This window comes from Staurois parvus, unplaced genomic scaffold, assembly GCF_062004578.1.
Source record: "Staurois parvus isolate SC_StPar_1 unplaced genomic scaffold, SC_StPar_1.0 ptg000019l, whole genome shotgun sequence".
Lineage (NCBI taxonomy): Eukaryota > Metazoa > Chordata > Amphibia > Anura > Ranidae > Staurois > Staurois parvus.
In genome coordinates this window covers 29,256,564-29,279,834 of record NW_028317815.1, presented here as the reverse complement: position 1 = coordinate 29,279,834, position 23,271 = coordinate 29,256,564, and the positions used below count along the sequence as shown (strand labels likewise).

At 40.8% G+C, this 23,271-nt stretch overlaps 1 protein-coding gene across 1 annotated transcript in view; it reads left to right on the top strand.

Annotated features, from left to right (window-relative positions):
• ELAPOR2 (endosome-lysosome associated apoptosis and autophagy regulator family member 2) overlaps window positions 1-23,271 on the top strand; it is a 137,600-nt gene that overhangs the window by 74,056 nt on the left and 40,273 nt on the right. The window contains exons 3-10 of the mRNA XM_089685986.1: window positions 4,767-4,962; window positions 6,482-6,629; window positions 7,341-7,427; window positions 9,421-9,526; window positions 12,156-12,308; window positions 16,860-16,948; window positions 19,516-19,696; window positions 21,770-21,898. Coding sequence (XP_089542112.1) covers window positions 4,767-4,962; window positions 6,482-6,629; window positions 7,341-7,427; window positions 9,421-9,526; window positions 12,156-12,308; window positions 16,860-16,948; window positions 19,516-19,696; window positions 21,770-21,898 — 1,089 coding nt within the window. The remainder of the gene's footprint in view (window positions 1-4,766; window positions 4,963-6,481; window positions 6,630-7,340; window positions 7,428-9,420; window positions 9,527-12,155; window positions 12,309-16,859; window positions 16,949-19,515; window positions 19,697-21,769; window positions 21,899-23,271) is intronic.

Sequence of the window (23,271 nt, the reverse complement as noted above, 5' to 3'; positions counted from 1 at the left end):
GTTTCACTAGATTTCAGTTAGGGGTATTAGAGTAAAGGGGGCCAAATACAAATGCACGCCACACTTTTCAGATATTTATTTGTAAAAAAAGTTTGAAAACCATTCATCATTTTCCTTCCACTTCACAATTATGTGCCACTTTGTGTTGGTCAATCACATAAAATCCCAATAAAATAAATTTAAGTTTTTGGTTGTAACATGACAAATTGTGGAAAATTTCAAGGGGTACGAATACTTTAAGGCACTGTAATGCATCAATATCTTGTTGGATGGATGTAGCAGCAATCATCAATGAAATCATCAGATATTTTGGTTCTACTTTTTCCCTTCTTCCTTGAAAATAGTTGCTTACAAATATTGGTGCTGCCAAAACCTGATGCCATGAATAAGTCCTCATGCACACTGGACATTTTTACAGATGCTGTTTTTGGATTTTGACGTTTTTTTTCCTACAGCCAGTAAACCCCCCAGCATGTTATCCTATGTGTCCATGCACACATAGACTGTAATCAGCATTTGTTGTCTGGAAAACCCCCCCCCAGAACTAGTGGGTTTCTAGAGGAGTTTTTTAGCTGTAAAAATGCTCCAATGCTGAAAAGCGCAGTAAAACCGGCATTCTTGGACTTTTTTAGAGCAAAAAAAAATGTTTTAATAAAAAAACCCGCTACAAATTGCTAAAAAACACGGTTAAACGCTAATGCAAAAATGCTGAAAAACTCATGTTTTTAACGTGACTTTACACAGCTAACATTACCAGCATTATTAAAATGCCCCGTGTGCATGGAGCCTAAGGCTTTATGTGAAAACTGGAGTATTTTTCTTTGGGAAGATAACATTCATAAAAGTCCAGTAAAGAGACACATTGGAAATGTTTTCTTTGGCTGCATGTGTTTGATAAGCGTAAACACATTTTTCAAACCCCCCCGCCCAAAAAAAAATCAGCATTTGTAAGTAAGTTTACGATTTTGTGTTAGACTGCATTCATAGCCATCTTGGGCTGCAGGTTGGACACCCCTGACTTATAATATTCTTGGGGGCCATTGATTAGCAGAAAAATAAAAACAAAATTTGTCAGGTAAACCATGCAGTGAAAAGTAGTGAAACATGCATGCAGGTTGGAAACGTGACAGGTCAGTAACTCTCTAGGTCGTGATGCCAGAGCCAGAAGAGCAGCTGTGAATGTTTGGTAGAAATAATATGATGTTTTTGATGTAGCAGAAGTAAATGAAATTTGTTACTGGCACTTCTTAATTGACTTTTGTAGACACAAATTAGTCTCTATAGGCCAGTCAGCCAATCCAGTCCATGGTCCTTACCACATCCACAACTGAATATTTGCACTCATGAAGCCATTGACACTGCTGTCTCCCAAATTTACCCAAAGGGAAAGAGTCTATATACGGAATTCTACTAATATTTTTTTTTACTTGACTATGTCATTTAAAAGTGGGTTCGCCACCAGAAATAATTGCTTTGTACACTGTAGGCACTCTTTCAGGAGTGGGAGTGACAGTTCAATCTACATATTATAGTGACCTCAATGACGCAGCTTCAGGTTTTGCAATGTGAAGTAAATTTGTTGAGCAGTCAAATGGCAAACAAAGAACTTGCCCTAAGTCATATTCAAGAAGTTGAATATGTGTAAAAGTTCTTCAGGACAGACATACTACTTCTAGCCCTACAGGAAGGACTTGAAATACTGGTCTAAAGGAATGCCATGTAAAGATAACATCTAGAAACTGATTACCTTAGAGGACTTTGCATTGTCCCTCCCTTGTTCATTTTTGTTGAAAGCTTGGCAAAAACGAAGACATTCTTATGTATAAAAACTAGTACCAGTATGATTGCAGGTATCATTTAACAGAAATCGAAAACTGGTTGGTAGCTAAACATAAACATAAAGAAGCTGTCAAAGTTATTTTGAAAGTGCAAAATTTTGTGGTATTCGCCAAACTATGTTTGTTCTGATCATGTTTCCAATGCTTTATCTTAATAACGTATTGGGTCTGACTTATTGAAGCAAATGAACAAGGGTAGGAATAAATCGCTATGGTACATGTGCATCGCAGGCTTGCATGTGCGTGTGAATGTCTGTGCACATAGCAATTGTGATCTGTAAACACCTTTAGCAAATCATACACTGATGTTCAATACATAGATTGTAGGTCTAGTTTGCCATTTATGTAAAACATCTAAATAATGCTGCATTTGCGCATTTTGTTCCAAAAATGTGCAGTAAGGAATGTTCGTCAACATATTACTTTAAAAGAAATTTCGCCGTCAACACCCAAAATGAAATTCCATTCATCTAGTACCGGTCACTGTATGAGAATAAAAAAAAAGCATACTTACTCCAGCATTGGAGTCCAGCGTTGTCTACCTTGCTACACTATATGGGCAATCCGCTATCCCATAGTCTTTTGAATTGCTCTAAATTAGCCAAGTTGGTGTCATCAAGGTGATCATACTCATTTTGTCCAGCAGTGACTTTACTTTGTGACCCAGTTGAACTGGGAAAACCAACTGCATTTTATATGCACTACACGTCCAAAATCAATTTATAAGCAATTCTGATCCCACCACATTCCATCTCTGGGGTCGCTGTTGGTGGCTTTGGGTCTGTTTCTAATAGTCCCAGTGTTACACTACCACCTAGGGATCAATTTCCCTCCAGGAGTACCATCAGTATTAGAACCATTGATTGTTTACGGGCCCTGGGGCATGTGTGTATATAGGTCCTGCAGTGCTGTTTCCAATTACTATTATTAGTTACATACACATATTTCTGTGATTTGCACTTTGCAGGGGATATATACATACAGCATACATGACGTCCTTATTTTCACATTGTTTTTTAATTTTGTTTGTATGTCTATGTATATATTGTGGTTATTGAGCACTGTGCAATTTTTTACCATGAATAAATAATATATTTAAACCACAATTTCTGATACAAGCCTTGTTTGCTGTCGGATTAAAAACACTTGTTTCATAGAGGGGGCTCTATCCACAGTATGCAACCATTTTGTTTTTTGTCCACCTTGCAGCCGAAGGTTACCTTGAGCTGTTTTGCTCCCATGCCACCATATTGGAACTCCTCTCAGTTAAGACTGTGTTGACAGGGTCTCCAATTATTTTGCACCTGGCTGAGACCTGCGGTATATTTGTGTACATGGAGGAGTGGAAAAGGGATTCCTTGCGTGTGCAGACAAGCCACAGGTCCTGGTTAGGTCCAAAATAATAGACACCATGGCACATGCACATAATCTAGTGGCTTGCATGTTCCATTCTTTAAAACATTGCCTCCTGGAATGTGTGACGTAGACATCCCAGGAGGTCAGGGGAAAGCCTACATCATCCCCATATAGGCAAGGAAGTAGGAAATGATGAAAATATTTTTTTTTCCTTTTTAAATTCAACTATTGCTGATTTCAAAAGATGGAGGGAGCTGCTGAGAGTTCATCTGATGGATTAAGGTCAGCTTTAAATATTAATAAAAAAGTAATAAAGCTGATGTGACCAGCTTGTTAGCATGTGCCAAGATAAGCAACCCAGTATGCTATGCTGTCATAGATAATAGATAGCACACATGCAGATTTTTATCATGAGAATCTCTATTTCAAGCACTAAGGTGTTGCTCATTTCATACCCAAGATAGTACAATAACACTCCATGCACGATTCACAAGATGTTTTAAATATTTGTTTCTTATAGTCTCCTTCAATGATAGTTTTGTGCACTTGATTCAGTTTAATTTGTCCATGGTAGATGCATTTAACAATACTAACATTTGAAAAGAACACATTTTAATTTTAGTTATGTCAGGTTTTAGCTGGCTTACCTTTGGATGTTAGAGATTCCATAGCAAACCACACTTTATTGTTAAACAACCAGCATACTGTATATGCTGTAACCTGTCCATGTGCATTACAGATGCTAAGTGAATTCAGTAAGGATACTATGGGGGAGATTTACTATAACTGGTGCTCACTGAATCCGGTGCAGCTGTGCACAGTAACCAATTAGCTTCTAGGATTTATTGGCAAAGCTTATTTGAACAATCCAAACTTAGAAGCTGATTGGTCACTATGCACATCTGCACCACATTCTGTGTGCACCAGTTTTAGTAAATCTCCCCCACTGAGCTTGCGTAAACAATCAATGACCTGGCATGATCTTATCTGTTATAGCGACAATAGTATTCATAATCTGGTTTTATAAAATATTGTATTTTATGAATTACTGTAACTCACCAGGGTTGAGACTCCCAATGGGCGAATTTTTTATATGGGGCCACAGCTTTCATAATATGATTCTCTGGGAGTTGAAGAAGGCAAACACCAGTGAATGCCACATAGTATACAATAATCTGCTGCACCCTGTACCCTCTACCAATTGAGGACTTTACATTGAATGAATATTGCTTCCACTGCAGACTTGCAATAATAAATAGATCAGAAATTGTTTTTTTGCACTTTATTCAAAATTAACATTTTGCAATGTACTGCATTCTAATACAGAAGATCAATTACTAATTTTATACACTTATCGGGTTATCCTACTTATTCAGCACTGTTACATCCTGGTATGATGGTCCTCCTTTTAGGGAATCAGATTCCTGCTGGAGAACTTGGTCCAAGCTTCTGGGTTATGGTTATGATTATGAACCATCTCTTTAGGAAACATTCAAATGTTTCTCGGTTGTTGATTATCAGTCCATGACCACTTGTACCTTGCATTTATCAGATCTTATTTGTGCATTACAGCTTTTTCTTGTGATTCGGGACAATTTTTGGATATTAAGACCCAGTCATGCTCTGAATGTGCTGCAGGAACATATTCCCTTGGAACTGGGATCAAATTTGATGAATGGGATGAGATGCCCTCAGGATTTTCCAATGTGGCAACATTTATGGAGACAACTACCGACTTCTCTGGAAACAGACCTGATAGCTGTGATAAGTATGTATTGATCTTATAAAAAAAAAGTTATTCTGTGTAGTTTTATCACATTTTGCTGTCCTTAGCTACTAAAGTGGAAGCACATGGCATTGTCATTAAGCATTCACACTGCAATGCTTGTTCATTTCTATTCATTTTTAGGTGATCAATTTGCAATAGAAAGTCAGCTGTTTGTTTTTTGGTGACTCACTCTCCTCCTTATTGCTCAGTAAATAAAGCAGTCATTAACCTTGTATTTCAGTTATATCCAGTATATCCAGTTATTTGCTGCTAAGCTAAAACCTGATGATTGCATATGGGTCTCCCAGGTCCTGAATGCAGACAGCAGTAATTTAAATCTAGCTATAGACATGAGATGGCAGTCAAAAGATCTCAATTTGTAAATGCTGCAATATGTCCACAGTGGTTTGAGAATCTGATCCTTATTGATCAGTAATTATCTTATGTCTACATGTAGCTTAGAGGTGCTTTAAGACACTAGGGACCCGATCCAATATCTAATGGCAGGAAAAGAATTGATTGAATGTGATGAATTTAGGCAGTCGCCGAGTTACAAAACCAGATAGGTTCTGTAGGTTTGTTCTTAAGTTGATTCTGTATGTAAGTTGTAACATATATATTTTTTAAAGGTAATTCCAGCCCAAAAAATATTTTTACCTTTTTTTGGATAGCACAGGGAAGGGTTAAAACCCCTGTAATGTTTGTTTTGCTGTTTGTATCCCTGTTCAGAACTCATTTTCTGTCCCTATGACAATTGGATTTTGAAAATTGTGAGTTGTTGTGGAAACAAGGATTGGTGATAAACCTTCAGTGGAGACACCTTTTTTGCATGATGACTCTTACAGGAGAGAATTTACCTTCCTAGAGGCAGATTTCCTTTCACTTCCTGTTTCTCCCTCCATTCATAAGTACAATTTGTTTGTAAATCGAATGTTCATAACTCGGGGACTGCTTGTATTCTGTCACAGGCCATTGCATGCAGTGCTCCTCTTTTCCTCTTCATAAGTACAAACAGGCAAGTAAACCTGATGCAACCTGATATGTCTGCAATTCCAGAGATTGTCTGCAAAGAACAGTTTATGATTGCTTGACTTGAAGTACTAACTGTCTATGTAGTTCTTCCTGGAAGCATCTGTAGATGGTTTGTGGAATCTTACTTATTTTGGAGATAGATATAGTACTTTAAGTTTATGTTGCTCATAACCAGGGGCGGACTGACAACTCATGGGGCCCACGGGCAATAGGGGATCATGGGGCCCCTGTGTCCTTGCCCAAACTGAAAAAAGCCTATGAAAAAGGTACCAGGAGCATCTCATGGGGCCCCCTACTAACCTAGGCCCACGGGCAGTGCGCGAGTTTCCAAATGGTCAGTCCGCCCCTGCTCATAACGCAACAGCAATATGTGTGATTAAGTACTGAATTGCTATTTTGATTTTTACCACTGCCTCTTAAAACCAAATTGACAGTATGGAAAATTATAAATAATATACAATATAATTTTACTGTCATGTCTTCTCAGCTCATCATGGATTCCTAAAGGAAATTACATAGAATCTAATCGGGATGACTGTACTGTTTCCCTCATCTATGCTGTGCATCTGAAGAAAGCTGGATCGGTGTCATTTGACTATCAGTATCTGGACAACAATATCTTTTTTGAATTCTTTGTAAGAATTGTTTTCAATAATTTGTTTTAGATGATTTATATTCCTGATTACCTTTATATACGATCTCCCCTGTTGTCTATTACTACATATTGCACCAAAGTACATGAGTAATTAAGGCAATTAGAAAAAGAATGTATAAACTAATGCAAGAAACACTATATTGAAATCTTATTTTGAGAGGGAGCAGTAGGTTTAAAATGATAAATTTAAAGTTTGCCAGAACAGTACATTAGAGAGCATGATCGCTTCCCCACGATTCAGTGGATCAAATGACAATGGTTTAGCTAAGTTCATCAAAGCTGGCCATACCGGCAATTTTAAGTCAGACTTCCCTGCAGAATTTATCTCTCAAAATAATCTTTTTTTTTTAAATTTCCCAGTAAGTGTAATGAAATGTGTATATATACATCACAAGCATATATACATTTAACATACCTCTCTTAGTATTAGTGTTATCTTGAGAGAAAAAAATTAGCCGCTGGCTGGAAATACCAAAATCAATTAACAGTCTTTTCTTGTAATATTGACTATCAAGTGATGTCTGCTGCAGTCTAAGTGTTCCACAACCACCACTGATGGTTACCCAATCCTGCTCATATACACTGAGAGGATATGTGATGAGCGTATAATGTCTGTGGATATCTTAACTGTTTTAATGTACCTTGATTCTACTTCAATCTTCTATTGACTTATGGTTGTTATGTCTCACAGATTCAGAATGACCAGTGCCAGGAAACAAGTTCTTCCTCTGACAAGTGGGTGAAGTTGTCTGATAGCGGTGAATGGATGCATCATTCGGTATGTTTTTTTTTCTTAACATTATTCAATTAGTTAATATGCCTCATACTTTGTGTGAAATGTTCTTTACTACATTTACTATATATGTAGATCTGTGGCTAAGACACAGCTGAAATTAATATATTAATACACCAGTGTAATTTTCTTCACACCTTATTGAACAACTGCTGCACCAGTGAAGTTTGATCTCCTGACTCTTTTTGGCCAATGACTAAGGCTCAGTTCACACTAGCTGTCAGCAGGCATCAGAGAGGCATTTGGGAAGTGTTTTTAACGCTTCTCAAACACCCATGAACATTCTGCACATGTCAGCACACAATGCTTTTCAGTGAAGTGTCAGCGTCACGGCAAAACTGATGCCTCTTGTCCAGTCAGGAGGAGTTGAAGCCTCCCATTCAAGTCTATGGTGCCGCTCCTCAAACCTCTGGCTCAAACTTCATTATAGGCATTTGTGTGCAGTTTTAATGCTTGGCAAATGCCTATCAACTGCCTCAAAATCGCACATAGTGCGTTTGGGGAGCATTTTGGGAGCGTTTGAGGAGCGTTAAAAATGCTTCCCAAACGCCTCCCCAATGCCTGTCAAACGCTATAGGGGCATTTGGCAAGAGTTAGAAATAAAGTCAAGTGTGAACGAGCCCTTAGGCTGGTCATACATTATACAAGTTTCTTATTCAATTCCTTTAGATTTACCTTCAACTATGTAGTACAAGGGCCTGCCTGATTGCACACAAATTGAAAGTGTTTAGATTGGACCTCATAATTTATGGTTTTGGTAAATCTAAACGAACATTGTACAAGAAAATGTATGGTAAGTGTTAAAAATATTAAAGTAAGAAGGTCAATATGACAACTAGGCAACTAGCATTTTCATGAGATCAGATGTGGACCCTCTATATTTTTGTTACAACAGGTTTACTTTAAATAAATAATGGATATCCTTTCCCAGTGTAACCAGCATATCTTAAATAACTTCCCTTGTCTCCTGCAAAAATGTTTTCCATCCCAAATTTTGTTTCTTAGCACACTTGTCATTATTAAAGAAGAGTTCCGCCCCCCCCCCCAAAAAAAAAAATAAAATTAATTAAAGCCAGCAGCTACCAATACTGTAGCTGCTGACTTTTAATATCAGGGCAATTACCCATCCAGGCATCCAGTGGTGTCCTCTTAAATCGGCTATCGGGTGCTGACGCCACCATCTTGACTTTGGCAGTTCGGCAGAGAAGCCTTGCATCTTCACAACCAGTTTCCTACTGCACTTGCTCAAAGTGCGCTGCATTTTGTGAAAGGGCCGCAGTCTTCTGAGACCTGCGAAGAGTCCCAAAAGGAGGAGGGGTGAGGTCGAACTTCCAGGTCAGTTCACTGTCAAAACCAGGTACCTGCTCCCCCCCAAAAGCTGTCAAATGTGGCAGCGGAGGGGGGAGGAGACAGAGAAGCAGAACTTCGCTTTTTGACTGGAATTCCACTTTAGGACCTGCAAAAAATTAATAAAGAATATAACTTAGAAGATGACAAACAAAATGCTGCTTCTTAATTGTATGATTTAGAACTCATAGATCATAGTGCCTAAGATTGTTAAAAACAATTATAAACCTGTCTTGACCTATTTTTGTGTGAACTACCAATACCACCAATACCATATTTATATTTGATCTACTTTTATCAGATTTCTTAGTAAAAAATAGTATTTTGAATGTGAACTAGGATGGTCATTAACAATGTAGTATTTGCAAGAGATGCATCTACTGGGAAACACCTTTTTGCATAGAATATCCCCCTCGCTTTATTCTTAATGACATGGAATATGGCAGACATAAAACATAAGGGTCACACAAACCAGCTAGAGCTTTTTGTGACTATATATTAATTTTAACAAGTGCAAAACTGTGTGATGAATCCAGAGAAGAGCCAAATTTCTCCATATCCATCATTCTTAGCTGCCCTTAACCAAAAAAAGGAAATAAGTAACTTTGTTGATCACATTTTTTTCTTTCAGCTGCCTCTAAAGTCTGGAACTAACATTCTGTATTGGAGAACTACAGGCATCCTTTTGGGGTCAAAAGTGGTGAAGCCTGTGTTGATAAAGAACATTACAATAGAAGGTAACAGCAGATTTAAAAACACCTTATTACCAATTATATGTCCAAATTCTTGGAATTTTTGGCTTTCTTGGTACAGTCAAAATACACTTTTGCAGTCAAATTTGAAAAAAATTCCCACTATGTGTTTGTATTCACAAACAAATTTAAAAAGTATTACCTACACTTTATTTGCCTGCAGACAGGCTCTGGGTAGATGGCAAGCTGCTCTGAACAATTTGCAATGAGAGGAAACTCTGTCCCCACTGTCAAAGAAGGACACACTGAGTTTTATTACAATACAATACACTGGGGTGCCAAGCTTAAAGATCTTTAACCCTTGGTTAAGACAAATGGTGTTTAAATCTAGAGCTGATAATGAGATCTGCCAGCAAAGTACAGGCAGGCTTAATTATGTAAACCATAACTCCTGAACAGATCAGTCATGTTTGGACTGTGAGAAGATAATCAGTTGAACATAAAACTTACACAAATGAACTATCATTCATTTAGGCATGAGCGACAATATCCTCAAGTATAGTTTTACTGGTGGTAAAAAGCCACCCCCCTTCCCCCAAAAAAAAGAAAAAGAAAAAAAAGGGGGGGGGGATTGTGGATATCTAATATGTAATAGTCCATGCAGTAATTGCGTAGAGCAGGGGTGGGCAACTGTGGCCCTCCAGCTGTTGTAGAACTACAAGTCCCATGAGGCATTGCAAAACTGACAGTTACAAGCATGACTCCCAAAGGCAGAGGCATGATGGGACTTGTTCACCAACAGCTGGAGGGCCACAGTTGCCCACCCCTGGCATAGAGCAGTGTCTCTCAACCTTTTTTTCAGTCAAGGCACCCTTTAAAATTATGGACAGCCTTGAGGCACCCCAAAATGGGGTGCCTCTAGACTGTCAATAATTTTAAAAGGGGACCCCATTCTAAAATGTGAAAAACTCCTCTAATAGTTTTATATAATGCAGCAACATCCACACATGTAGGACACCCAACATTAGAGGTGATTTATTCTTCCAAAGCAAATACACTTTTGCACACTGGTACTGAGTAGTATTCCAGTGTTTCTCTTCTCCCTCAGTTTTTCTCCATCGCTGAGCTAATGTGACCCCAGCACTGATGGAGAGGGGCAGAGGAGGGTCAAACTAGGATGCTGTGCAGGCAACTGACATCCTGCTTATCAACTGATGATGTCATTGGTTGTCAGGATGCCGGCGGCTAGAAGGTCGTAATGGAGAACAATGAAAACCTGTGACTTTGTGTAACTAAAAGACAAGCTTGTTCCACCCACTGGCTTGTATACAAGCTTTGGGCAATTTTTAGACACTTTGCCAAGGAACCCCTGAAGAAACCTTAAGGCACCCCAGGATGCCTGGCCACCCTGATTGAGAATGGCTGGCGTTGAGTATTGTGTGAATGAAAGAAACAAAAGGGATAGGCGGAGGAGAGAAAGGAGTAGGGAAGATGGAAGAGAAGGAAACTAGTGAGAGTATAACTAGTTTAATCTGTAGAAGGGAAAAAGACAAAGGGAAAAAATTAAAAGGACATATCTAACTGAATTCCTATAAGCCTTCTGGTCCATGGTTTTGCTTGGGGTCCAGTACTCCTCATTATATTAGTTGCATTGAGCCAGCAGTCAGGAGAGGCAACCCTATAGAGGGAGGGGGAGGGAAGGAGGATATCGCAGAAGGGTAAGGGTACATTAAAAAAGAAAAAGGGGAAAAAAATCACAAAGTTTTTATAGGTAAATACTGGCCCGGAGTATAGTATACATGTAACAAGAAAAGATTTTTCCTTCTAGATTTTTATTGCCTTGTATGGTGCTGGTCTACTGAGCCTCATAAACAGTACAGAGATAGGGAAGTTAAGCAGGATTTTTCAGTATTGGTATTTTCAGAAAGGAGCATATAATAAGGTAGGCAGCAATTCTAACTAATTTTTTATGCTAATTGAAAGGGAACAAGTAACAAATCTAAAGTAGGTATAAACCCCATTTGCCTGCAAAAGTGAAAATACACTTTAAGCCTGACAATACAAAGTTTCAGGATACAACATACTGCATTGTAAAATGTTTTATTTTAATTTCTCACAATGTGAGAATGAAATTTCTTCTCATGCTCATGTGTTTATGCAATTTATCTATGCACAGCAACCTGAAATGTCTCTACCTACAATAAATAAATGGCACATGAACTTCCAGGTATGGAGAATCATCATTCTATTAAAACTTCTTACAACAGAAGCATCTTGGCATGTTTTACAAGAACTGCACAATTCTAAGGCTTCATGATGAAACAGTTCTTGCAAAACTCAGCAATGTACTTTTGACCATGCCACTGTTGTTGAAATGTTCACTTTAATGAGCACTCTCTGTACCTAGACGTTCATGTGCAGTCCATTTATTGTGGATGGAAACCTTTCAGTAAGGCACGTTGGGAGAAGGTGCCTACACCAAGGTGGAGGTGAACCAAACTTCCTTGCTGCAGAAGTCTTCTTTATGCACAGCTACCTGTTATACATCATGAAATTTGTAACCCTATGCCTTCATGATATCAACTATAATATGTGCAACTGATCACTGGTTTACTAAATCACTAGATTACTGCACCTTTCGTGTTGCTAAATCCAGCTGTGACAATCTTTACAGGTGTTGCCTACACATCAGAATGTTTTCCTTGTAAACCTGGCACATACAGTGATAAAACGGGATCCTCCTCCTGCAAGTTGTGTCCCAGGAACACGTTTTCTGACAGAGGAGTTAAGGAATGCACTCCATGCAAACAAGAAACCCAATATTCAGGTAAATTATTAGTGTCATACTGTAGGCATTAAAATGAAAATGCATACAATTAACAGTCAATGGTGTATAGTATTTAGGAATATATTAGTTCTCTGTTTTCAGAATTGCCTTGAGGGGTCATGTTTCTTGTAAAGCTATAGTAACCATGCTGATAATTTGACTGTTTGCCATTTCAGTAGCAAGAGAATCATGGTTTTCGTGGGTCAAATGACCATATAAAATGAGGTTATAATCTCATTACCACCCTATTATTTCTGTTTGTATTATTGTTAATCAAAACATACAGTGAAGGAAATAAGTATTTGATCTCCTGCTGATTTTGAATGTTTGCCCCCTCATAAAGAGATGATCAGTCTAACAATCGAATGGTAGGTGTATTGTAATACTGAGAGAAAGAATAGAAACAAAAAATTCAAAAGAAATGCATGTCTAACAAAGCATGCACTGATTTGCATGTTCATGAGGGAAATAAGTATTTGATCCCCTTCACAAAAAATGACATTACTTGGTGGCAAATCCCTTGTTGGCAATCACAGAGGTCAGACATTTCCTGTAGTTGGCCACAAGGTTTGCACACATCTCAGCAGGGATTCTGACCCACTCCTCTTGGCAGATCCTCCTTTTGGTGGAATATGATGACTACTGGGTTTTTATTTTTATTATATAAAACAAAAAAAAGACTGAAAATGTAAAAAATATAATATTTTTTACTTTCTGTTATAAAATATATCCAATAAAAAAAAGGCAAAAATTTATTTTTCTACATACACTACTCAAAAAAAATTAAAGGAACACCTTTTTCATCAAAGTATAGCATCAAGTAAGTTAAACTCCTGGGATATTGATCTGGTCAGTTAAGAAGCAGAGGAGGTTGTTAATCAGTCCCGGCTGCTTTGGTGTTAATGAAATTAACAACAGGTGCACTAGATGGGCAACAATGAAATGAGCCACAAAACAGGAATGACTTGATGCTATACTCCAGTGATGGCGAACCTTTTTGAGCCCGAGTGCCCAAACTGCAACCCAAAACCAACTTATTTCTTTCAAAGTGCCAACACTGCAATGAAACCTGAATATCGAGCTTTTGGTTTAGAAAAAACAACTCGTACAGTAGTGCAAACTAATTAACAGTACAGGGATGACCAGAGACTGCGGACAGTACAGGGATGACCAGAGACTGCGGACACAGTACAGGGATGACCAGAGACTGCAGACACAGTACAGGGATGACCAGAGACTGCAGACACAGTACAGGGATGACCAGAGACTGCAGACACAGTACAGGGATGACCAGAGACTGCGGACACAGTACAGGGATGACCAGAGACTGCGGACACAGTACAGGGATGACCAGAGACTGCGGACACAGTACAGGAGATGACCAGAGACTGCGGACACGGTACAGGAGATGACCAGAGACTGCGGACACGGTACAGGGATGACCAGAGACTGCAGACACAGTACAGGGATGACCAGAGACTGCAGACATAGTACAGGGGATGACCAGAGACTGCAGACACAGTACAGGGATGACCAGAGACTGCAGACACAGTACAGGGATGACCAGAGACTGCAGACACAGTACAGGAGATGACCAGAGACTGCGGACACAGTACAGGGATGACCAGAGACTGCGGACACAGTACAGGAGATGACCAGAGGCTGCGGACACAGTACAGGAGATGACCAGAGACTGCAGACACAGTACAGGAGATGACCAGAGACTGCGGACAGTACAGATGACTGCTGACCTTTGGGGAGGGAGGGGGAGCGGGTACCTGAATTTGACAGGTACCCGCTCTTACTTCCGCAGAGTTTTTTTTTATCTTACCTGTTCCTTTATCCAGCCGCGCGCTGTCTTCCCAGCTTCTGTAGTGTGGGCGCTCGTCGGACAGCCGGATGCCCAGTGCGCATGCGCGAGAAGCGCTGCGCTTTGTGATTGGTCCGGCGGCTTCTGGGATCTGTCATGTGTCCCAGGTACCGCCTTACCATTCACAAAGAGCACTGCTTCTTGCGCATGCGCACTTGGGACCCGGCTGTCACGCACACTACAGAAGCCGGGAAGACAGCGCGCCGCTGGATAGAGGGACAGGTACGGTCCCACTGCAGAGCTGAGCGGCCGGCCCGGTATTCTGACATGGCGGCGGTGGAAATACCGGACCGGCCGCTCTATATTCGCTCCATAAGACGCACTGACATTTTCCCCCCTTTTTTTGGGGGAAAAAAGTGCGTCTTATGGAGCGAAAAATACGGTGCCCACAGATAAGGCTCGGCGTGCCGGCTGTGGCACGCGTGCCACGGGTTCGCCATCACTGCTATACTCTAATTAAAAAGTGTTTAATTTTTTTGAGAAGTGTACATATATATATATGTAATATATACTGTATATACAGTATATATATGTAATATATATATATATATGTAATATATACTGTATATATATATATATATATATATATATATATATATGATTCTACGCAGCCAGCCCAAATTGTACTTTTACTTCTGCAGTACGGTCAGCGAGTGATTAAGGTGATTTATTTCTAAAGCTCATTTTTTTTAAATAAAAACATGTCATACTTACCTGCTCTGTGCAATGGTTTTGCACAGAGCAGCCCTGATGCTTCCTGGCAGTGTGGGGAATGTAATGTATAGCACAGTGTTTAGAGCGGGGGAGTTTGTGGTATGTGTTCTACAGTGGCAGACAGTGAAGTCTAGTGGGTATGTAAAGTGATGGTCAGTGTTAATGTTGGTAGGCACAGTAACGTAAAGTAGATACATGGGAAGGTATAGTGATGGTCATTGGGGATGTAGGTTGGCTCAGTGACAGGCAGTGGAGACGTGGGTAGGTGTATAGTGATGGTCAGTGGAGAAGTGGGTAGGTCAACTGACAGCCAGTGGAGCGTAGGGTACGTGCAGTGATTATCAGTGCAGAAGTGGGTGGGTATACAGTGATGGCCAGTGGAGAGGTGGGTAGGTAAAGTAACAGCCAGTGGAGAGGTGGGTAGGTAAAGTGACAGCCAGTGGAGAGGTGGGTAGGTAAAGTGACAGCCAGTGGAGAGTAGGGTAGGTGCAGTGATATTCAGTGGAGAAGTGGATAGGTACAGTGATGGTCAGTGTAGAAGTGGGTAGGTATGCAGTGATGGTCAGTGGAGAAGTGGGTAGGTAAAGTGACAGCCAGTGGAGAGTAGGATAGGTGCAGTGATGGTCAGTGGAGAAGTGGGTAGGTATACAGTAATGGTCAGTGAAGAAGTGGGTAGGTACAGTGGTGGTCAGTGAGGTGGGTAGGTATACAGTGATAGTCAGGGGAGAAATGGGTAGGTACAGTGATGGTCAGTGGAGAAGTGGGTAGGTATACAGTGATGGTCAGTGGAGAAATGGGTAGGTACAGTGATGGTCAGTGGAGAAGTGACTAGGTACAGTGATGGTCAATGAAGAAGTGGGTAGGTATACAGTGATGGTCAGTGGAGAAGTGGGTAGGTAAAGTGACAGCCAGAGAGAAGTAGGGTAGGTCCAGTGATGATCCATGGAGAAGTGGGTAGGTATACAGTGATGGTCAGTGGAGAAGTGGGTGGGTAAAGTGACAGCCAGAGAGAAGTAGGGTAGGTCCAGTGATGATCCATGGAGAAGTGGGTAGGTATACAGTGATGGTCAGTGGAGAAGTGGGTAGGTAAAGTGACAGCCAGAGAGAAGTAGGGTAGGTCCAGTGATGATCCATGGAGAAGTGGGTAGGTATACAGTGATGGTCAGTGGAGAAGTGGGTGGGTAAAGTGACAGCCAGAGAGAAGTAGGGTAGGTGCAGTGATGATCAGTGGAGAAATGGGTAGGTACAGTGATGGTTAGTGGAGAAATAGATAAAGTGGTGATCAGTGTTGAAATGCATGGTCACCAGAGAAGTATGCGGGCCTAGTGGCAGTCAATAAACAAGTGCATTGGTGACATGGTATTCAAGTGGTTTTGTGCAGAAGTGGTTGGTGAGCAATGCATCAGTGCAGTCATGGTCAGTGGAGAAGTGGGTAAGAAAAGTGATGATGAATGGAGAAGTGGGTAAGTACAGTGACAGTGTAGAAGTGGATACGTAAAGTGGCACTCTGTTATGGAGATTCACCCTCTCTATTTCTCCTTTTACTGTTATCAAAAATGAAAGTAAAGGAAAATCCCAAATATTTGGTTTTCTCCAGAACAGTAATACAGGAGAAATCATCCATTGGGGACACTACTTCTGGTGACTGGGAAGGTGGTGGGGGTGGGGGCAATGGATTACCTTAATTTGTAGGGATTTACTCTCACTTCCTGTTTTGGCTGTGAGACAGGAAGTGAAGGTAAATCATACCAATGGGACACAGGTGGCAAAAAAAGACAGGGGTTATAACTCTTTCTCTCTCTATCCAAAATGAAAAAAAAAGTTTTGCCAATAGCTCTCCTTCAATGCACATTGCAAAGTCCCACCAATAACTGTCATATTTACAGTACCTTACATTTAGCTCCCTCCAGGAAAGCATCTATAAAACGTAATATTCACAGCTCTCTTTGTGCATGATTCATTTTCAGATGAAGGATCCAGCAAGTGTGTTGATCGTCCTCCTTGCACAAACAAAGATTTATTCCAGATCCACACACCCTGTGACACAGAGGGAAAGGTATGACAAAATGCTGACTTTCCAAATGAATACTGACTATGGAGAAACATATTTAAAGCTGAACTCCAGTCTTAACTTAAAGCTGAGTTCCAGTGAAAATAAAAAAAATAAAAATCAACAGCCACAAAAAACTGCAGCTGCTTACTTAAAAAATGTACACTTACCTGTCGCTGGATCCTACAGTGTCCTCCCCACAGCCCGTTTCAGTGGCTGCCCTGTTTTCCTGGTGTCGGCATCTTCAGTGTGGGCACCGGCTGTGACAGCTTGCGGTTTCATAGACGAGTGCCCACTGCACATGTACAAGTAGGACTGCACTTTGTGAATGGTCCCGGAGTCTTCTGAGACTTGTCACGTGTTCCAGAAGACTACGGGGAGGGAGAGGGGAGGCCAACTTCTGCTTCCGATTGTCTAGGTCAGGCATGTCCAAAGTCCGGCCCGTGGGTGATTTACGGCCCGGGGGTCGGTTTAATACGGCCCTCCAACAGCCCTCCCTGCTCTGTGTAATGTGGCCCTCCCTTCTATGGCAGACAGTCTTCTGCTTGAGAGCAGAGGGCAGTGCGCATGCCTGACTGCGGCGCGTTCTCCCTGGTCTGTGTAAATGCGGCTGTCGCACGGCCCTCCCTTCTGTGGCAGACAGTCTTCTGCTTGAGAGCAGTGCGCATGCGTGACTGCGCCGCGCTAGGAGCGACAGAGGGCGGTGACATCAGGGCTGGGCTTCCAGCGTGAAGTGTGTTTCTCTTCCCCTCCCGGCTGCTGAGCAGAGACTTCAGCTCCAGCTACCTTTTTCACCCTTCACATTAGTGCAGGTAAGTTTTTTTAAAATTTATTTTCAATACATTGTGAAAACTCAGCTGTCAGTTGATCTTAATGTTATGAAATGAAAAGTATGTCGTTTGCAATTACCTTGGCATAAAATAATTTATTTGCATTTAATTGTAATGGTTCAAAGAATGTTTGGAAAAATGTTCGGCCCTCCACCATGTTCACTTCATCCAATCTGGCCCTCTTTGAAAAAAGTTTGGACACCCCTGGTCTAGGTGATCGCAGCGGAAGTGGGAGCGGGTACCTGTCAATTTTGGGTACCTGCTCCCCCTCCCCACTCCCCAAAGGTGCCAATCCTTAATGGGGAGTGGGGGACCAGTCCTTAAAGCAGAACTTCACCTTTTGGGTGGAGCACCACTTTAAGTCTTCCACAGTTGTGCAGGCTCCTCTGTTTTACTGAAAATGCTTACTCTGACTTCATTGAGGTTCTCACATTAGAAGTTGCAGCAAATCAGATAAAGCTCACCTCATTTCCTGGCTGGAGGGCAACCATCATCAATTAGTCCTTTGCTCCCCAGCCTTTCATGCCCTGACTTGCCCCGTTTATTCACTGGGTTTCAGCTCTCTTAATCATGGAGGCTCAGCATCACATGTGGGTGTCACCTGAGGCAGTCTGCATACCACATGCACCCACTCCTCCCAGACTGACATACGCTCATCAAGGTATTTTGATATTTGCATAACGCATCCCAAGAGCCTGTCCATTGATTGCATCAGGACTGAGGGATCTTGAAAGGAGTACAGAGGCAGGGTGCTGTGAGTTTTCAGGAAGCTATGTACAGCACCCGGAAGGCTCCTCCCACCAGCCATAATCTGCCTGCATTGTATAAAGAATCACAGAGACCCATTGGGGTTTGTTTACTAAAGCTGGTTCACTCAGAATCTTGTGCACCTGTGCAATCAGCTTCAAACCTCAGCTTTTTCAATTAAAGCCAGCCATACATGTGTCGAATTCCAAAAGAATTTTCTTTTGAAAATCTTTTCTAAGAATTTTCGTTCAAATTTTGCACCATTAGTGGACCACAGCAATGGACAATTTTTGAGCGACCATCGAATCTGAGTGATCCGGCATGCTGGGAATTTTTTATTTTTAAATGAACAAATTTCTAATCAATGATGGGAGAATCGTGTGAGAAATGTAATCGAGAAAGAAATGAGCATGAGCTGTGACCTGGAAAGAAAAGAGAATTCTTGGCCACGAAAATTCTTTTCTGTAGCAACATGAGGTGAAATTAAAGGCTTATTTGGTCAAATTTCAAAATCATTGGTGGCACCATCGGATTACAAAATGCACAAAATTTCCGATTTTCTAAAGAAAATTTGTTCGGAATTTGACCAATGTATGGCCTGCATAAGCTTTAGCAATAAAACCTGTAAACTGGTTAGTTGAAGTGCACGAGGTTCTGAGTAAACCAGCTTTAGTAAATAAACCCCAGTGATGACATCCCTGGATCTAAACTGAGGCATGTAATGACACAATGAACACAATGTTAAGACCTAGGTTTATTTTATGGCTAGAAAATTGACAGTACATATTTTTAGCTACTTGAAAGTGAAACATTTAAAAATATTTGTATCATTTGAAAGGTATTTTTAACTAGTTTATATGATGTTAATGACATTGTTAATATTGACAGTGAAAACAATATTGTAATGCTTTGAACATGTAAAATATTTAAACATTCCAGACAACATTGATAGTGTGAGAATGATTTTCCTATTGTTTGTTTGACACTTTTGCTTAGACACAAGTCATGAATAAATGGATAGAACCAAAAGTATGCAGAGAAGACCTGCCTGATGCCATCCAGCTTCCAGCATCAGGACAAAAGGAGAAATGTCCACCATGCAACCCGGGATTTTACTCTAATGGAACATCTGCTTGTGTCCCTTGTCCATTCGGGACCTACTCAGATGGAACACAAGGTAAGATGGTTATTAGAAATGGCATCCCATTCCACAATAAACTACATAGCTGAGCAAATCCCATTTTCCTTCACCTATGCCTTCCTATTGACCATTAAGGCCACCCACCACAATGATATGTTAATAACGAGGTGGCCGGTGGGGACAGGCCTTTTACCTATGGGAGCTGATAAAAATTTGCACATGGGAGCAACCTCAGTATTTAGCTCACATGCCACTCAACAGGTAAACTAAAGTGATGTACATTCAGCTGGAGGTTACTACTATACTGCACAAAAAAAATTAAAGGAACACTTTTTAATCAGAGTATAGCATCAAGTCAGTTAAACTCCTGGGATATTGATCTGGTCAGTTAAGTAGCAGAGGGCGTTGTTAATCAGTTTCAGCTGCTTTGGTGTTAATGAAATTAACAACAGGTGCACTAGATGGGCAACAACGAGATAATTCCCAAAACAGGAATAATTTTACAGGTGGAGGCCACTGACATATTTTCCCCTACTCATTTTTTCTGACTGTTTTTCACTAGTTTTGCATTTGGCTAGGGTCAGTGTCACTACTGGTAGCATTTGGCAATACCTTGACCCTACAGAGGTTGCACAGGCAGTCCAATTCCTCCAGGATGGCACCTGTGTCTCCCAGCACAGTCTCAAGAGCATGGAGGAGATTCCAGGAAACAGGCAGTTACTCTAGGAGAGCTGGACAGGGCTGTAGAAGGTCCCTAACCCATCAGTAGGACCGGTATCTGCTCCTTTGTGCAAGTAGGAACAGGATAAGCACTGCCAAAACCCTCCAAAATGACCTCCAGCAAGCCACTGGTCTGAATGTCTCTGACCAAACAATCAGAAACAGACTTCATGAGGGTGGCATGAGGGCCCAACGTCCTCTAGTGGGCCCTGTGCTCACTGCCCGGCACCATAGAACTTGATTGGCATTTGCCATTGAACACCAGAATTGGCAGGTCCACCACTGGCGCCCTGTGCTTTTCACAGATGAAAGCAGGTTCACCCTGAGCACATGTGACAGACATGAAAGAGTCTGGAGACGCCATGGAGAACATTATGCTACCTGTAACATCGTTCAGCATGACTGTTTTGGTGGTGGGTCAGTGATGGTCTGGGGAGGCATATCCATGGAGCGACAAGCCGATCTCTACAGGCTAGACAATGGCACCCTGACTGCCTTTATGTATCGGAATGAAGTCTTTGTACCTATTGTCAGACTCTACGCTGGTTCAGTGGGTTCTGGGTTCCTCCTGGTGCACGGCAGTGCCCGGCCTCATGTAGCGAGAGTATGCAGGCAGTTCCTGGAGGATGAAGGAATTGATACCATTGAATGGCTCCCATGCTCACCTCACCTAAATCCAATAGAACACCTCTAGGATATCATATTTCGGTCCATCCGACGCCACCAGGTTGCACCTCAGACTGTCCAGGAGCTCAGTGATGCCCTGGTCCAGATATGGGAGGAAATATCCCAGGACACCCTCCGTCATCTCATTAGGAGCATTCCCTGACGTTGTCAGGCATGCATACAAGCACGTGGGGGCCATACAAACTACTGAGTACCATTTTGAATTGGTGCAATTAAATTTCAGCAGAATAGACTAGCCTGCTGCACCATTTTTCACTTTGATTTTCAGGGTGTCTTTGAATTCAGTCCTCTGTAAGTTGATAATTTTCATTTCTGTCAAGCGATGGGGCATCCTTACATTCCTAACACATTACCCAGTCCATATCAGTATAGATATCCAGCATGATATTTTTCCCTCTGAGATCTGAAAGTGTTCCTTTAATTTTTTTGAGAAGTGCATATTGCATTCAAACAAGGATCCTACCCGTACCTACAATGCTGGAAGGTATAGGGGAGTGCCCCCCATCTTCTTTATTCCAAATAAATGTTCTTAAAGTTTTTTTTGGCTTAATGAAGAAATAACATTTATGAATGTCTATAGCATATTTCCTGTTACTGGGTGCTTATAAACTAACTTAATATCTTCATTTTGCCGTATGTTGATTTGCATTTCCTGTAGTAAGAGAAGTGTTAGAATATGTTCCATGGCTTTTTTACCTGCAGTGTGTAAGAACTGTGCTGCTGGAACAGAGCCAGTCCTAGGCTTTGAGTACAAGTGGTGGAACATCCTCCCATCCAATATGAAGACCTCTTGCTTTAACGTTGGAAATTCCAAGTGTGATGGAATGAATGGTAAGTCTCTCCTGCTCTCTAGCATCCATTTCATTATTTTTCAAATGATTTTTGTAACATTTGGTCAATTATTTTGCAGAGCTTTTCAAACTAATAAACATTTAGACAAGACGTTCTCAACCAGAGTTCCGTGGAACTCTAGGGTTTCTCCAGAGATTGCTAGGGGTCCTTTGAACAATGAGCAACTACTGAATTTCTACCTGTCAAATGACTACTGGGTGCTATGATTTTTAGATATAGCAATTATGAGCAGAAAAGGTTGAAAAAGGCTGATTTATAGTGTCCAGGTTTGTCATTACACAGACATAATTTTAAGTGCAACGTCTCCCCCTGCAGGAGAATTATTGTTACTATATTTTATTGCACACAGTATCTATCTTCTATCTATCTATCTTTCTTTCTATCTATCTATCTATCTATCTATCTATCTATCTATCTATCTATCGATCTATCTATCTATCGATCTATCTATCGATCTATCTATCAATCTATCATATATTATGTACTATTATTATTCATTTCAGGATTTATATAGCACCAACTGTTTGCACTGCGCTTTACATATAAAAGGAGACATTTCAATTACAATACAGTTCAATACAGAAGGCACTGCCCATGGAGATTGTATGTGTATGTATTTGCATACTTACCATATGAGATTAAAGTGGAACTCCAGGCAATTTTATTTATTTTAAATTTCACATTGTTCAATATCATTTTATTGTATTTTCATAATAAACAATCCAGTAAATCATGCCGGTTTACCAGTTGATCAATTGACAAAGCTATCACATCAGGATATCCTTGTTTTAAGAAAAGTCACAGTTCTTTTTATTTGAGCTCAATGAAATTTGAAAATTACAGTCACATCGTTGAAATACAGTCATGTGCCTTGAGCAAGTGTTTAAGCTTGACTCGAATGTCATATACATTTTGTTATATACCATGAATACAAAGTTTTGTGAATTAAAAAAAAAACATGACACTCTTGGGTAGGAGTGTCCTATTCAAGAGCATATTTCTTGTAAGAAAAATGGGGCAAAGGTGTGTCCAAAAAATAAAAAGTTAAAGTGGTTCTAAAGCCTAAACATTTTTTACCCTAATGCATTCTGTACATTAACGTAAAATATGTTCTATTACCTGTATCGCCCCCTTACACCCCTTATACTTACTTGAAACTACACTCAATCCAGTGCTGTGGCCGTCTGTAGTGGTTTTCCCCGCTCTCACTGGTTTTGCTGAAGCAGCGGATGCTATTTGCTCCTGTTGCTGTCAGTCAAATCCTGAGAAGAGGGGGCAAGGGGTGGGACCAAGCCATGCTGTGTATGTGTCTATGGACGCAGGCAGCGTGGTTCAAGATCAAGCCTACAGGT